This window comes from Aulostomus chinensis, chromosome 18 (genome assembly GCF_037954235.1).
Source record: "Aulostomus chinensis isolate RoL2024-O1b breed Wild chromosome 18, RoL_Achi_v1.0, whole genome shotgun sequence".
Taxonomy (NCBI): Eukaryota; Metazoa; Chordata; class Actinopteri; order Syngnathiformes; family Aulostomidae; genus Aulostomus; species Aulostomus chinensis.
In genome coordinates, this window is record NC_141337.1 from 13,765,551 (window position 1) to 13,780,130 (window position 14,580).

Here is a 14,580-nt window from a genome sequence, read left to right on the forward strand (position 1 = left end):
TTCTTTGTGTGTAAAAGGGGCTTCTCTCTCTTTCTTTCTTTCTCTCTGTCTCTCTCTATCTCTCCCTCTGCTGCTCGTGCTTTGTTTTTCCATGTCTCCATGCTTGTGTGCTTGTCTACGATGACATTTCTGTCTCTCCCTGTGTCTAAGTCCCCATTCACACCTGCTTACCTGCATGTGAAACATTTGTTGAAATGTATATAAGTTAGTGTGTGTGTGTGTGTGTGTGTGTGTGTGTGAGTGCGTGCGCGCGCGTGTGTGTGCGTGTGTGTGCGTGTGTTAGTGTTAGCAATAAAGAGAGACATCAAGAGGGATGATGTGGTTATATGTGAGTGGATACGTTACTGGGATTCTCAGTGCTACTCCTGTGAGGCCAGATAATCAGGTGGTTAATATGATCAATTTGTCTAATACACACCAGGTGAACTGGCCAGAGGATCTAGCACTGAAACAGTTTGATGCTCTTTACATGCCCAAGTCAGCAACTATTGCTACCATAGGCTCTGTCCTGCAGCCCTGACTTAGAGCATGAGGCCTCAGCACTGCAGAGAATGTTCTCACGCGGTCGAGGACGCAAGACAACACCTGCATGGCTGGAGCAAAGCACGCTGAGCAGAACAGGAAGAGAGGAGTTGTGTGCTGCCTGGAATGTGCCATGTTTAGGGGGTTATGGGTGATGAGGATGGAGATGTGTTGCAAGTCTTTTACTGACCCTTCTTTCCCTTCTTTTTTTCTTTTCAAAGCAAGTTACAGAAGCATGGAAGGCATGACCATTTGCCATCATCTCCTTTTAATTTAGTTTTATTCTTTTAAAATTTTGTATCTCTCTGTATCAGGGGGTCGGCAATTATGGTAATTTCAGCCGTAGGCAGAGCTGGCATTTGAGGGACCAGAACAGTTTTACAGTTGAACTGGAGACACATGCATGCAGGTGTGAATTGTAGTATGACTTTTTTTAACTCATCCCTCAAAACAAGAATATTCTCTTCGGGTGGTGTTAAAGTACACTTGAAGACATACTTATAACAAAAAGTTTTGTTTTTTTTATCAAGTACTATCAAGTACTCACAAGTGAAAGTTCCCTTAAGACCCTTTTTCCTGTCCACATCACATCTCTGTGACTCCAGAATGCAGAAAATGCTAGCTAACCATATATATTTCTATAGCTAACATCGGCTACAGCAGCGCTCATTCAACGTAGCGCCAAAGCGGTGGTGATGTTTTGTTTTGTTTTTACCTCAAATCGAATATTTGTGGATTGCTGAGCATACAGCTGGATGAGAAGACATGGATTATAATGGACTATGCAGTTGGGAGTTTGTAAAACTATGGTTTTTTTCTTCTTCTTTTTTTTCTTTATTTTTGTTACCGTAACTGCTGTTAGCCATCTGTCAAAATTAGCTTCCAGCTAAATATACGCAGCTAGTGCTTTCTGCATTGTGGAGTCAGAAAGACGCGACACAGGAGGGAAAACTTTTGGGTGAAGTTTCTCTCCAAGCACAAGCTGCCGCTGAAGTACACTCTCCAAGTTCTGATAATGTAGATGGGCTTTTGTGATCGATTGTCTGAGCAGCTGTGTCTCCTAAACATCCAAACTGTTGCTGTATTGGTTTATTGATGTTGTATAAAGAAATGTTTGAGGTAAAGTCATGTAAGCCTAGCGATTTTCCTATCATTGTCTGGTAAGCGTATGGAGCTTGAGTTCAGCTTCAGGAACACCACATATTTTTTTAATCAGGATATAAGATGGAAAATACACATTTGGTTTTCAATCCATTTATTTTATCTTATTTCCATTGATTTTGAAAGTACTTCATGCAACAATAGTTTCAAATACTAATAATGTTATTAAATTTGGTCTGTGGGCTGCTTGTTGCCGACCCCTGCCCTGTAAGGTTTACAAAGTCGCATGACTAGAACATATTCATGGTTGTGTGTGATTCTAGATGGGATGTGGGGGGTGAAGTGGGCGGAGGGCTTGCACAGAGTTCAAGACTACATTCAAACACACGTAAACACACCCACCCACACACGCACATACACACTCACACAAACACACACGCAGTTTCTTATTGTAGACGAAAACACCAAGTGGACATTCAAAAGAAACACCTCTCCCTGCATCTCTCTCTTCTCTCTCCTTCTCTTCGTGGTGGTTTCTCTCTCTCTCTCTTCCTCTCTCTCTCTCTTCCTCTCTCTCTCTCTTCCTCACTCAGACTATCAATGACAGCAGTCCCATGAAACGTTCGGCCTCATCATTGGGCCACAGCAGGTCTGGGCGTGGCCACAGAGACAAAGGAGGGGCAGATGGCTACAATATGGAGCATGCAATACCCGAGGAAGGTCGAGCCTCCAGGCACGGACACAGGCGGAAAGATCGAAGCCACCGGGCGTCCGAGAGGTCCCTCTGTCGCTATACAGAGGCTGACACAGGTTTGAACAGCCGCACACACACATGAACGGAATACAACATGATTCTTTGGTAAACTGATTGAATGCAGGAAGAGGAGTTATAAAAGTAACATTCAGCGACATTTACTTTGATAATGTAAACATGTGATGCAGTAATAAGTCTCCACCATCAGGCCTCGGCACAGACCTGAGCACGACCACCCAGTCCGGCGACCTGACCTCCAAGGACAAGGATCGTGACAGAGATCGCGGTCGCTCCAAAGACCGCAAACACCATCACCATCACCACCACCACCACGGCTCAGTGGACAAAGAGCGCTATGTAGCAGAGCGAGGAGGCGAGTACGGGCACAGGCACTCCCGTGACAGAGAACACGATCGAGAGAGAGAGCGAGAAAGGGACCAGCGCTGGTCGCGATCACCCAGCGAGGGTCGCGACTGCATGACCCACAGACAGGTGGGCTTCCGGGTGCTTGGAACAACACATTTTGTTTTTCAGTGAGATGACCATATTTTCAGTTTGATGTTGAAAAATGTATCAGCCTAGAGTTTGACGGCAGTAGCTTATGTATAATCTTCTATTCAGTGCCGTCAAACTAAAGGCCAAGAGTGTGTTGTTGTCATATAAATCTCTTCAAAAGTGTGTACCCTGTATGTACATACATACTAGATGCACACAATCATGCCAATTAAAGTAAGTGTCTGTTTAATGTTATCAAATCACTGTCCCACAACCCAACAAATATGCATAAAAATGTATATTTGTTTATTTAATGTTCCCCCGCTCCTGTCCGTTCCCACTACCTTTACTTTTGACACTTTTCCAAACACATTTCTAATATTTCATACTGCCTAAAATATATTAGACAATTTGCTAAAAAAAACAACACTCTAATGATGTATGCTAGTCAAGCTTCTTGTATATTAATCATCTTGTTTATTTTTAATAGAGAAAATTGTTCAGCTTGCATTTGAATTTTTACCTTTGTTCCATAAAGAACATGTTTTTGGAATTTGTAGAGGAAGTTGCATAAATAAACGCTTTCTGACTGGAGGAACTTTTTTCTGTGGGAACTGGGGGAGGAGCTACCTGGTACAAAGTACAAGAGAATATCCACTGTGGGTAGTTCGTCTCCAAAAAGTTCCTAACGCTTTCCGGTCAGAAAACGTCTTATTTTACATGACACATGAAAACCAAATGCATTTGCTGTCTGTTAGGCACCATATTATTTGCCCTGTACTTCATATGGTGCTCCAGAAATCAACCCTTTACCCTTCTTTTCTCCTGTCGTGTTTTGTTTTCTTTCCTCTGCGTGACATGTTGTTTCTCTTTGTATGGTACTGTTTGGAATCTCATTTTTTTCATCCATACCTTCTACTCTGCTACTTGTACTGCCATTCATCTTTGCCTTTCTCTCCTCCACTGACATCCTCACTTGGGCTTTTATTGTTATTGCTGCTGTTTTTTGTCTTCTCCCTCTCTTTTCTCTGACCTCTGCGTCTCTCTATTTTGCTTCTGTCTTGCTTCCTTTCCCATCCTCTACTTTATTACATGTTTTGTCGTTGAATTTGTGGTGCGTTCTTTTTATTTGCTTTATTTCACTTTTTGTGTAGGGCAGTAGTTCGGTCAGCGGAAGTCCTGTTCCCTCAACCTCTGGGACCAGTACCCCACGCCGAGGCCGTCGACAGTTGCCTCAGACCCCCGCAACACCCCGTCCCCATGTTACATACTCCCCTGTAGTCCGTAAGGCCATGCCCACACCCCCTCCGGGACAACAGGGCCGCGCCCCGGCCCCAGCACCCCGCAGATTTTCTCCTGAGCCTCCCCAAGGCCAGGGTCCTCCCCTTGTTGGCCTCCCACTGGCCCACCATGGCACACCACGCCAGGGTCATCATCCCCCACCTCGATGGGGAGACACAGGTGTAGGAGGCACCGCTGTGGAAGGGGATGGCTGCTTCTACAACCAGGACTATGAGCCCCACCATGAACCACCTGCATATGAGCAGAACCCCATGCAAGGTGGCAACCCTCATCCTCATGCCCTAGCCAACCACCCTCTTCCGCCTCCCCCACAACCACAGCCACACAACCCCCATCCCCTCCCCCCACCCCAGCCACACCCTGTAAGCAACACCCACCCTCATCCCCTACCCCACCCGCAGCCCAATCGCACCTCCCCTAGGACTGCCCGCCACGTGGCCCCTTCTACCACTGCCCTGACTGGGCCAGTGCAAGGCCAAGTGCCGGCTGCTGCCCAGCGCCGCCTCCCCAACGGCTATCGCTCGTCATCACCTTCCACACATCTCCATGGACCCCAACTTACTGGGCCACACAAGGTCCCCCCTCCAGGTGGGCATCCTAGGGGTCCCCGTAAGGGCCTGCATGAACCCTACAGCGAGACGGAGGACGATGACTGGTGCTAGCCTCTGGGGAAAGGGGGAGGGGATGTAAGGAGGAACCAGAATAGATGGACGGAAAGATGAAGACAGGAAGCTCTCAGCACCAGAGCAATGACTGCCAAGGGAAACCATGATTCATTCTTTCTTATCTGTTCAATATTTTCCTCTCTGCCACTGCTTGACATCTCCCAGGGATGGTGATCTAGATGAAGGATAGGTGTCAGGATGAAGGGATGGAACAAGAATGCTGAGGCAGGATCTGGTGCAACAAGTGGTATGGGATGAGGTAACCAACCATCTCCATTTTTGCATTGTTGTTGCATTCATCTCTTGACACCAAAGGAGACAAACCTCAAACTAAAATTTATAAGGATGTAAGCAGGAGGGGTGATGGACACTAGTCTTTGTGTGTCTTAAATTATGCCTCTGGCAAGGAGCTACAGCCACTTACAAGATGTCAAAGAGTTGCGACTCGACAAAAGACACTTTACAGTCAGAGACAAAAGATCGACCACTTCTTCTTTTTTTTTTTCTTTTCGTTTCTCGATGCTAACTTCAGTTAGCTGCAAGAGGAATCAAATCCAACCCTCCCAGCCACCAGTTGAATATTGATGAGTTTTATCATCTGTGTTTTTAAATAAGAACAAAACTGACAATGAGCCCTCCGCCTGTATGAGGTGAGAGGGCTTCGTGGGTGGGAGAGTTGGTGAGTGTCGACAAGGACCGAGTGGTGGGGATGTTTACCCTTGTTCCTGGAAAAAAAAACAACCTCCTCCCAGAAACAAACTATTTAAACAACCCGATGATGAAGAAAACATAAATGTGGAGAAACAAACAAACCAGTAACTGTTTTCTGCAGTATTTCTTCTTCTATTCCTGCAGCTGCTTCTTCTTCTTCCTCCTCCTCCTCTTCCTCCTTCCTCTTCTTCAAAACATTGAAGCTTGAATCTTCTGTTGCACCCTACACAGCTTCGCTTTTTAGACTCACAGAGTTGTACACCCTGTGGAATCCTGCATGAATGATACAACAAAAATAATAATAGTAATACTAGCAACAATGAGAGTCTACTGTATGTGGAGGGATTTTCCTTGGTCCTTTCTGTTGTGGTCTGTAGGTTTCTCTCTTTTTAGTTCAGTTGCCTTTCTGTTTCTCTCTCTCTCCTCTGTATGACATTCCTCTCTTTGTGCCTCCATTAACACTAAAACCAAGTGATGGAAGGATATAGAGAGAACTGATATGTATATCTATAAGGAAGAAAATGATCACTTTTTGCTTGCTCGTCTATACGTTCTGTGCCAAATGCCTGCCACTGATACAGCTGGAAATGCACCTATTTTTTTGTGAAAGCAACTTTTGTAACAAAGGTGATAATCCTATAAAATACAGGGAAGCAGGGTAAGTGGAAAAAGACGCGGTGACGAATTGCCGTCAAATATCGGTGCATCAGTTTGACAAATCAGTAACATTTCTGAGTCTTCCAGGATTTGGGGTTAAAACAGCGACATCAGAGAGAAAGAGACCAATAGAAAGGTGGAGAAAGGAGAGAAACTCTTCATCATTTTTGTTGTAACTGACTGTAATTATGGAGATATATATGTGTATGTGTATATATATATATATATATATATATATATATATATATATATATGATAACTAATACTGATTGATTATGAGACAGATTCTACATATTTGACACTATATTTTATGCTTTTTCTGTTGAGCTCAGCATGTCATTTGTCCAACCCCGAGGTGGACCTCAGTTGCATTGTGGGAGTTTGCAATCGAAAATTACAAGTTGTGTTTCCAACACAGTATTGAATTTAAAAAGATGTTGATGGAAATTGCAAAAATTAAAAAAAAAAAAAAAAACAACCCCCCCAAAAAAACTGCCTTCAGTTTTGAAGAAAAAAAAAAGAATTTTCAGCCTGCGTGGGGTGGTTTTTACTTCTCCTGTAAAAAAAATAATAAATCACAAAATGTTAAATGGGAAACCCCTTTAAAGAATGAGCTCTTAACTGATATGACTGATCAGCTGGTTTACAGCATCTTCTTGGATATACAACATAACAATGGAACTAAATGAAAAGGAGCTAATCAACGGTTCTTGAGGAATTATTTTCACGCGGCTACCTGCTACTATTTGTCACCGGAAGAAGGCCAGGACAACTTTGCCACAGTCGTGCGTAACGCTGCCTAAACCGCCATCTTTTGGCTGAAAGTACAGATTGCGTTGCCTAATTGATCCGGTCTAAACCAGTTGATGAAAACACGCCTAATTCTCTTTACGTTTTATATGACAGTTTCACTAAAAATCAGCTTGATAACTAAATTGAAATGTGACTACAAAGTTTATTTCCCAAAGTTTATAAATAAGTTAAAGAGAAGAATGATTAATGAAGAGCCTTCATAAGAATCGGTCACATGTCAAACACATGCAGGCCTTTGAGTCGACTCTCCTGCACCATCACTTGTGATCTTCGGGTGGCGCCGTGTGACCACACACGCCTCTATCTCTCCCTTCACTTCAGACTCAGTTGCACTCCAAGAAATCAGTGAGTCTCTGTCTAGTAGACCAACTGGCATGTCTGTGTTGAGGGTGTCAAATCAGGAAGTGATCATGTGCCGACACTTCGGTTGGGTTGGAGAAAAGACGTCTGGGCCCCGTCACAGTCCTGGTAAACACCTCCGTTCTGTAACACTCGTATGTAGATTTCTTTTCTGTGTGTTTACCAGTGTAACTAACATGTTACACTAATGTGCACCACTGTCAGCCCCATCATTACCATGTTGTTTATTTATATATGTTAATTCATGTAGTTTTTTACCTGGAGGCCTAACACGTTGACCAGAGAATGCACCGAAAAAATAGCAACGGAAAAAAAAAAAACAACTGCCTATTAGTGTCTTTCCAACCTCAGTGGAATGTCACAGACAAGTATTTTTTCACTACACTTAAAATCAGATAGCACACGAGGTATGTAGCTCCTGTATGTGTGTGTGTATGTGTGTGTGTGTATGTGTGTGCGCGTGTGTGTGTGAGATTCAGATAATTCTTGATGTTTTTGTTCGGTGCTTGCGTTGCTTTCTATTATCATTTGTCTCTAGAAATCCTTTTAAAAATCTTCAGATGTTTCACTCCTGTCATTGTAACAGCCTTCGTATGTGTATGTGTGTGTGTGTGTGTGTGTGTGTGTGTGTGTGTGTGTGTGCGCGCGCGCGCGTGTGTGACAGTGACCCCCTGAATGAAACATGCGACCCCCCCCCGATCCATTCCATCCACTATCCATTTTTGTGTCTATGCTGCAGTGAAATCCACTAACACGCTGATTAACCACACAAAGTCTTCAAAAAGCAATGTAAAGCCGCTACTGAGAAGAAAAAAAAAACAACAACATTTTTACGTACAAAAGATCTCACACAAAAAAGAAAAAAAAAATCTAGTTCCAGAAATGCATGTGCTATGTGCATGCCACACCGTGGGTTAACAGTCATCTTCAGGACATAAAAGAAAAGCAGACTAATGAATTCAGAGGAATTTAAGAAAAAAAAAAAAAGATATATGAATAGATAGATGTTTTTAAAAAGCAACATTTTCTTTTTTTCTTCTATTTTTGAAAACAAAAAAGATTAAAATAAAAAAAAACTAGTTAAAAACACAAGACTTTGGTGAGAGTCTAGTTTGTTTGTTTGTTTGGGTTTTTTCTTTTCCTTCTGTTACATGGGTTTGAGGCACAACACAACCATGTTCAGGACACCACAAAAAAAAGAACTGTTTTTAAAGTAAAAAAAAAATGTAAACAAAGAAAAGAAAGTACAGTTCAGAGGATGGTGTGTTCTCCTGTCTACTTTTGTGGGGGTGCAGGAGTTAACCGAATCGGATGATGTACTCATTTACAACTGGCTGTGGAACCTTTGATCTCTCTCTCTCTCTCTCTTTCACTCACTCCCTCTTTTTTCCTCTCTCACTCTCACTCTTTCACTCCTTCTCTCTCTCTTTCTCTCTCTCTCTCTCTCTCTCTCCAGCTCTCACACTCGATCTGTGGCACTCTCGATCTGTCTCACCGCTATTTCTACCAGTGCATTTTGTAATTCCGAACAGAACTCTTCCTAAAGAATAAAAGCCAGAGAGAATGCACACCGGTTTGCCTTCAGCTCATTTCTTGTCCACATAATTGCTTTGATCTTTTAAACTGCAGTCTTGAAACGGTGTTAATGAGTTAAACACAGCCTTTCCATGCAATAGAGTCACGTTATGTTGTGTTACGCATCAGAAGTCCTCACGGGGCCTGACATCCACAGCAAGACTACAGACACCGTGAGCTGCTCCTTGTCACTGTGACCTTGACCTCTAAATTTTCTTCAGCTCATCCTTGAATCTCAGTTTGCACTGTTCTTACTTCCCTCAAGACATTCCGGGCAAACTGTGTTCGTGTGACGTGGCGGTGACCTTTGACCAGCAAAATCCTATCACTAATTAAGAGCCGGCGAATATTTGAGCCAAATTTGTAGAAACAAAGTGGAAAGATATTATAAAAATAACCCAAAAAAGGTGTTTTTTGGATGAATGGATGGACAACAACCTGAAAACATGGTGCCTCCACAATGGGAGCAGATCCATACACAACCACGTGTACCAGAGCAAATAGATGTCAACACCAACTTGCTGCTACGCCTTTGGACCAATGTGTCATCATTCAGGTAAAATCTGTGCCTTTATTACTTCAGACAAACTCTTTGTACAGTATACTACAGTATAGTATAGTGTAGTATCCTATCATACAGTGTAGTACAGTATAGTGTAGTGTGGTACAGTATCCTTTAATACAGTGTAGTACAGTTAAGTGTTGTGTGATATAGTATCCTATAATACAGTGTAGTACAGTATAGTGTAGTGAGGTGCAGTATCCTATAATACAGTGTAGTACAGTGTAGTGTGGTACAGTGTAGTACAGTATAGTGTAGTGTGGTACAGTGTAGTACAGTATAGTGTAGTGTGGTACAGTATCCTATAATACAATTTAGTGTTGTGTGGTATAATATCCTATAATACAGTGTAGTACAGTATAGTGTGGTACAGTGTAGTACAGTGTAGTGTAGTGTAGTACAGTGTAGTATAGTGTAGTGTAGTACAGTGTAGTACTGTATAGTGTAGTGTGGTACAGTGTAGTACAGTATAGTGTAGTATAGTACAGTGTAGTACAGTGTAGTGTAGTACAGTGTAGTGTAGTACAGTGTAGTACAGTGTAGTGTAGTGTAGTACAGTGTAGTGTAGTACAGTGTAGTACAGTGTAGTGTAGTACAGTGTAGTACAGTGTAGTGTAGTATAGTACAGTGTAGTACAGTGTAGTGTAGTGTAGTGAAGTACAGTGTAGTGTAGTACAGTGTAGTACAGTGTAGTGTAGTACAGTGTAGTACAGTGTAGTGTAGTACAGTGTAGTACAGTGTAGTGTAGTATAGTACAGTGTAGTACAGTGTAGTGTAGTGTAGTGAAGTACAGTGTAGTGTAGTGTAGTGTAGTACAGTGTAGTGTAGTGTAGTGTAGTATAGTGTAGTGTAGTACAGTGTAGTGTAGTGTAGTGTAGTACAGTGTAGTGTAGTGTAGTGTAGTACAGTGTAGTGTAGTGTAGTGTAGTACAGTGTAGTGTAGTACAGTGTAGTACAGTGTAGTGTAGTACAGTGTAGTACAGTGTAGTGTAGTACAGTGTAGTACAGTGTAGTGTAGTATAGTACAGTGTAGTACAGTGTAGTGTAGTGTAGTGAAGTACAGTGTAGTGTAGTGTAGTGTAGTACAGTGTAGTGTAGTGTAGTGTAGTATAGTGTAGTGTAGTACAGTGTAGTGTAGTGTAGTGTAGTACAGTGTAGTGTAGTGTAGTGTAGTGTAGTACAGTGTAGTGTAGTGTAGTACAGTGTAGTATAGTGTAGTGAAGTACAGTGTAGTGTAGTGTAGTGAAGTACAGTGTAGTGTAGTGTAGTACAGTGTAGTGTAGTGTAGTGAAGTACAGTGTAGTGTAGTGTAGTGTAGTATAGTGTAGTGTAGTGTAGTGTAGTGTAGTATAGTGTAGTACAGTGTAGTAAACAGAAATGTATTGTTCTTTGAATAAGTTCTGGTCTGAAGATTCCCTCTGTAGTTTGGACTTACAGCAGTAGAGCTCGGTTATTAAAGGTCAGAGGTCACTTCAAGCTGATTGATAACAATCTTCTTAAAATGCCTTATTGTCAAAAGCCCTGCCCTTTAATACGATTGAAATCCACAACGGTTTTCTAAATTTTATGGGTTTGAACTTCAAGTAGTTTGCAGTCACTCACCACGCCGTAAACTAATGTTGCTGGTTAGCTTGTCGTGGATTTTTATGGAATAATCTTTTTAGTTTTTTTGATATCCTTCAATGAATACTCCATTAACTACAACCACTGGAGACTGACATGTAGATTTGAGATCTTTTCTTTCGGTCCCCGTTTTCACCAGTCAGACTCTCAAAGCGCATTTGAAAGGTAGAAAACTAGAAAAACGTGTAAAACGAAGTCGGTCAGTGTTCCAATACTGATGCTGATGCAGGTGGATCACCGCACGCGCTCAGTGAGTCCATCGCTCACGTCTCAAATTCATTACTGAAATTCAAAAGTGTTTTTTGATGCATGAGAGGAAGAATATGGGTGGTACTTCAGTGAGTACAACAGGCAGTGTGTGTGTGTGTGTGTGTGTGTGTGTGTGTAAAGAGTAGAATGTGTGTCCTTGCCAGCATGTCCAGACGGTTCCGGCCTCCCGGTCCTGAGTATACACAGACACGGAGCTCCGGTTTCAGCCGGACGGATAAGCAGCAAAGTGGAGGCCCTCACAGGGATCATGCAGGCACTTCCCCCCACATTCCTTCCTCTGTTTTCCTGGGTTAACCCCCCCCACCCCCACCAAACACACTGACCCTTCTGAAACCCTGTACGGATGGCTCAACAGACCAAAACACTAAACCACCATTTTGAAAGTAAAGGTTTTTTTTTTTCAGTTAAATCTAAAAGTTACTGGAGTTCTTTATCAAGCTAAATAAGAAATAGAAGAAAAAAAAAACCTGTCAGTCAAACCAGAGTTGCTGATTAAGATTCTAATATTTTAGGTCAGTAAACCTGACAAACAACTGCAGTCTTATCTACCCCACTGACCCTGCTCCCTTTATTAACCCTTCACTGGCGGCCCTGACTCTCAGCATGTCACCGCTCAGCTCCTTTTCAACCTCCATCTCCTTCCTCACCCAGCAGAGCAGGCTCCTCAATTGTCCCTAAGCTTTTGTTCTGGAAATCGGCGTAGGGGGTTGTGAGGCTGACAAAAAAAAAAAAAAGGGAGGGGGAGGGGGGTTGGGGGGCAAACTTCTTCACACCAAAATCAATTTCCTGTTACTTCCAAACACTCAACACTTTCACATCCTCCAAAAAATTCTTGGCTGTCACAGCAGAGGAACTGTTTTCACCGTGCACAAAGAAACAGACACCAGACCAGATACCTTGACTAGGAGAAGTTTAATAAATACTGAGGTAGTTGTAGTCTGCGTTCAACACTTGGATTCATCAACACAGTTCACATCTTCAGCTCAAGTCCTCAACACAATCATTTTCTATAGAGCAACTTGTTCTCTATACTTGTAGAAATGGTAAAAAAAGGCAACTTTGTGTCAGTTCCGATCAAGACGGACCCGTCTCGAGGCCTGTGTAAAGGGGCTGGGGGGCCACATTCAGGCCAAAAGTCACAGTAGCCGCCACACACAACCTGTTCCGCCATTCCTGCAACACGACCCGGTTTCTTCGTGTTCTCATCCGACTTTGGGACGCTCCCTCTCGGGGTGAAAGAGCCGGACTCGGCGTGGGACGCTTCAGGGTCCCACCAAGCCGCCTCCTAAAGTTTCTCGGCCTTTTCTCTTTCCAGCTGCGTAGAGCTTCAACACGCAGCGATAGCCCTCTGGAGGGGGATGGGGGTCGCTACCAGTTCACTACCGCAGCTCACATAGTCCACCAAGGCGAGCTGCTGGGGGAAGTTGCCCGACTCTAGCTTGGCTTTCTTACAAGGTAAAAAGTCCGGTTCTGCGGCTGCTTTACCGCGTCTTTTTCTGGAGTTCTGAGCGGGGTTGGCCGGGCACAAATACAGCTTGTTGTCTGCGCCGGTGCGCGTCTCCTCTGGAGATGAAGTCCGAGGCTCGCCGGGTGTCTGGAGCTCCTCCTGGTCGCCTGCAGGCTCCGCGGTCATCGCTACCGTGGAGGGCGGCTGCACACATTCCGAGGTCGCGCTCTCCTGGGCCGCATGAGCCGCGTGGTAGATGTCCCGGGCGGATTTCATGACCAGGGTGAGTAGCAGGCTGCGGTGCAGGCGGAGACCCCCTCGCTGGCTGCGGGAGCTGTACAGTTTCCCCAAAGCCACGACCATGATCCTCTTGGCCTCGGTGCTGACCTCCATGTCCCTGTTACTTCTGAAACTGGTCCAAGACAAACAGTCTGTGGTTACTCCTGTTTGGGTTGTACGCCCCGTCGTCTTCACAAAGATACGACACAAACCCGGCAAAGACAAGTATTTATCACCTCGCTGACGTCACACACCGAGCGTCATCTGAAGAGCCCCGCCCTGTGGTCCTACTCTCTCTCAAAAAAAAAAACCTGGATGGAAAATTGATTGACTGGAAGCCACCAACAGAGTCCAAACCAATTAAATGAAGAAGCAAGTACAGTACTGATTACTGATGGGAACAGTGGAGAACATCCTGCAGTAACCATGCAGGAGTACTACATTACACAAATATTATTTGTGTTTTAAACACATGTATACAGAGACGTGTACTGCAAGTGTAGGTATTTATATTCAGTGAACAACATTATTACAGGCCTTTTGTAGACAATGTTATTGAACACCAGGTCATTTCCTTCATGATACTATCAGTCAGTTCTCTGAGGGAAAACAGCTTCCTGGGTGAATTTCAAGTTTTTGGAAGGGACGATTTTGAAATCATGCAAATGATTAAACATTCACGTTTAGTGGGGGGGGGGGGGGGGGGTGTGGAGCCTATCCCAGCAGCCTTCAGGTGAGAGGCGGGGTTCACCCTGGACAGGTCACCAGTCCATCACAGGACCAACACAGAGAGACAGACAACCATTCACACTCACAGTCACACCTACGGTCAATTTAGAGTATCAATCAGCCTCGTCCTCTCTTGATGTCTTTGGACTGTGGGAGGAAGCTGGAGTACCAGAGAGAACCCACACAGGAACAGGGAGAACATGGAGACTCACACAGAAAGATCCTGTGCTGGAGCCGGGACTGGAACCAGGAACCTTCTTGGTGTGAGGGGACAGTGCTGACCACTGCACCACCTAAAACATATAAATTAGAAATAAAATGAGAAGTCACTAACCCTAACCCCCATTGAAGTATTCTTTCCTTTTGTCATTGTTGTAAGACTGAACAACATCAATGGCCTAAATCATATGATAGATATACAATGTTTTTGGTCGGATAGAATTTAGCAGCAAGTTCAATGTGATAACACCCACCCAGTATAGCACCCAGTACTGACTACTGACTACAAAATAACAATATTCATCTCGTATTTTTACTCAGCAGCTTGTCCTGTTAGATCCTGTATTGCAAGTTTAGCATTTTTATGTATTAATCATATTCAAAAAATTTTTTTTCAGGCAACTGATTGTATTTTACATACCAGCCATAGACAGTGTGTGTGGACAGTGTTCCCAAGTGTATTTTGACTCTCAAGTATTCAAAAATAGGTGTCTTG

At 43.6% G+C, this 14,580-nt stretch overlaps 2 protein-coding genes across 17 annotated transcripts in view; one reads left to right on the forward strand and one right to left on the reverse strand.

Moving 5' to 3' along the window:
• cacna1aa (calcium channel, voltage-dependent, P/Q type, alpha 1A subunit, a) overlaps positions 1-8,948 on the forward strand; it is an 87,392-nt gene extending 78,444 nt beyond the window's left edge. For 15 of the 16 annotated variants that reach the window (XM_086183824.1, XM_086183810.1, XM_086183811.1 and 12 more), the window contains 3 exons: positions 2,217-2,433; positions 2,586-2,869; positions 4,027-8,948. In XM_086183824.1, coding sequence (XP_086039950.1) covers positions 2,217-2,433; positions 2,586-2,869; positions 4,027-4,836 — 1,311 coding nt within the window. In that variant the 3' untranslated portion in view covers positions 4,837-8,948. The remainder of the gene's footprint in view (positions 1-2,216; positions 2,434-2,585; positions 2,870-4,026) is intronic. The other variant, XM_086183822.1, reaches the window with a different exon arrangement.
• Positions 8,949-12,309: 3,361 nt separating this feature from the next.
• On the reverse strand, positions 12,310-13,359 carry ier2a (immediate early response 2a). Its single transcript, XM_086184886.1, has one exon. It carries the CDS (start codon positions 13,248-13,250, stop codon positions 12,738-12,740), a length of 513 nt encoding a protein of 170 aa, XP_086041012.1. The 5' UTR covers positions 13,251-13,359; the 3' UTR covers positions 12,310-12,737.
• Positions 13,360-14,580: the final 1,221 nt, after the last annotated feature.

Excerpts from the sequence above, each read along its gene's own strand:
- ier2a (XM_086184886.1), bottom strand. The coding sequence starts at position 13,250 with ATGGAGGTCAGCACCGAGGCCAAGAGGATCATGGTCGTGGCTTTGGGG.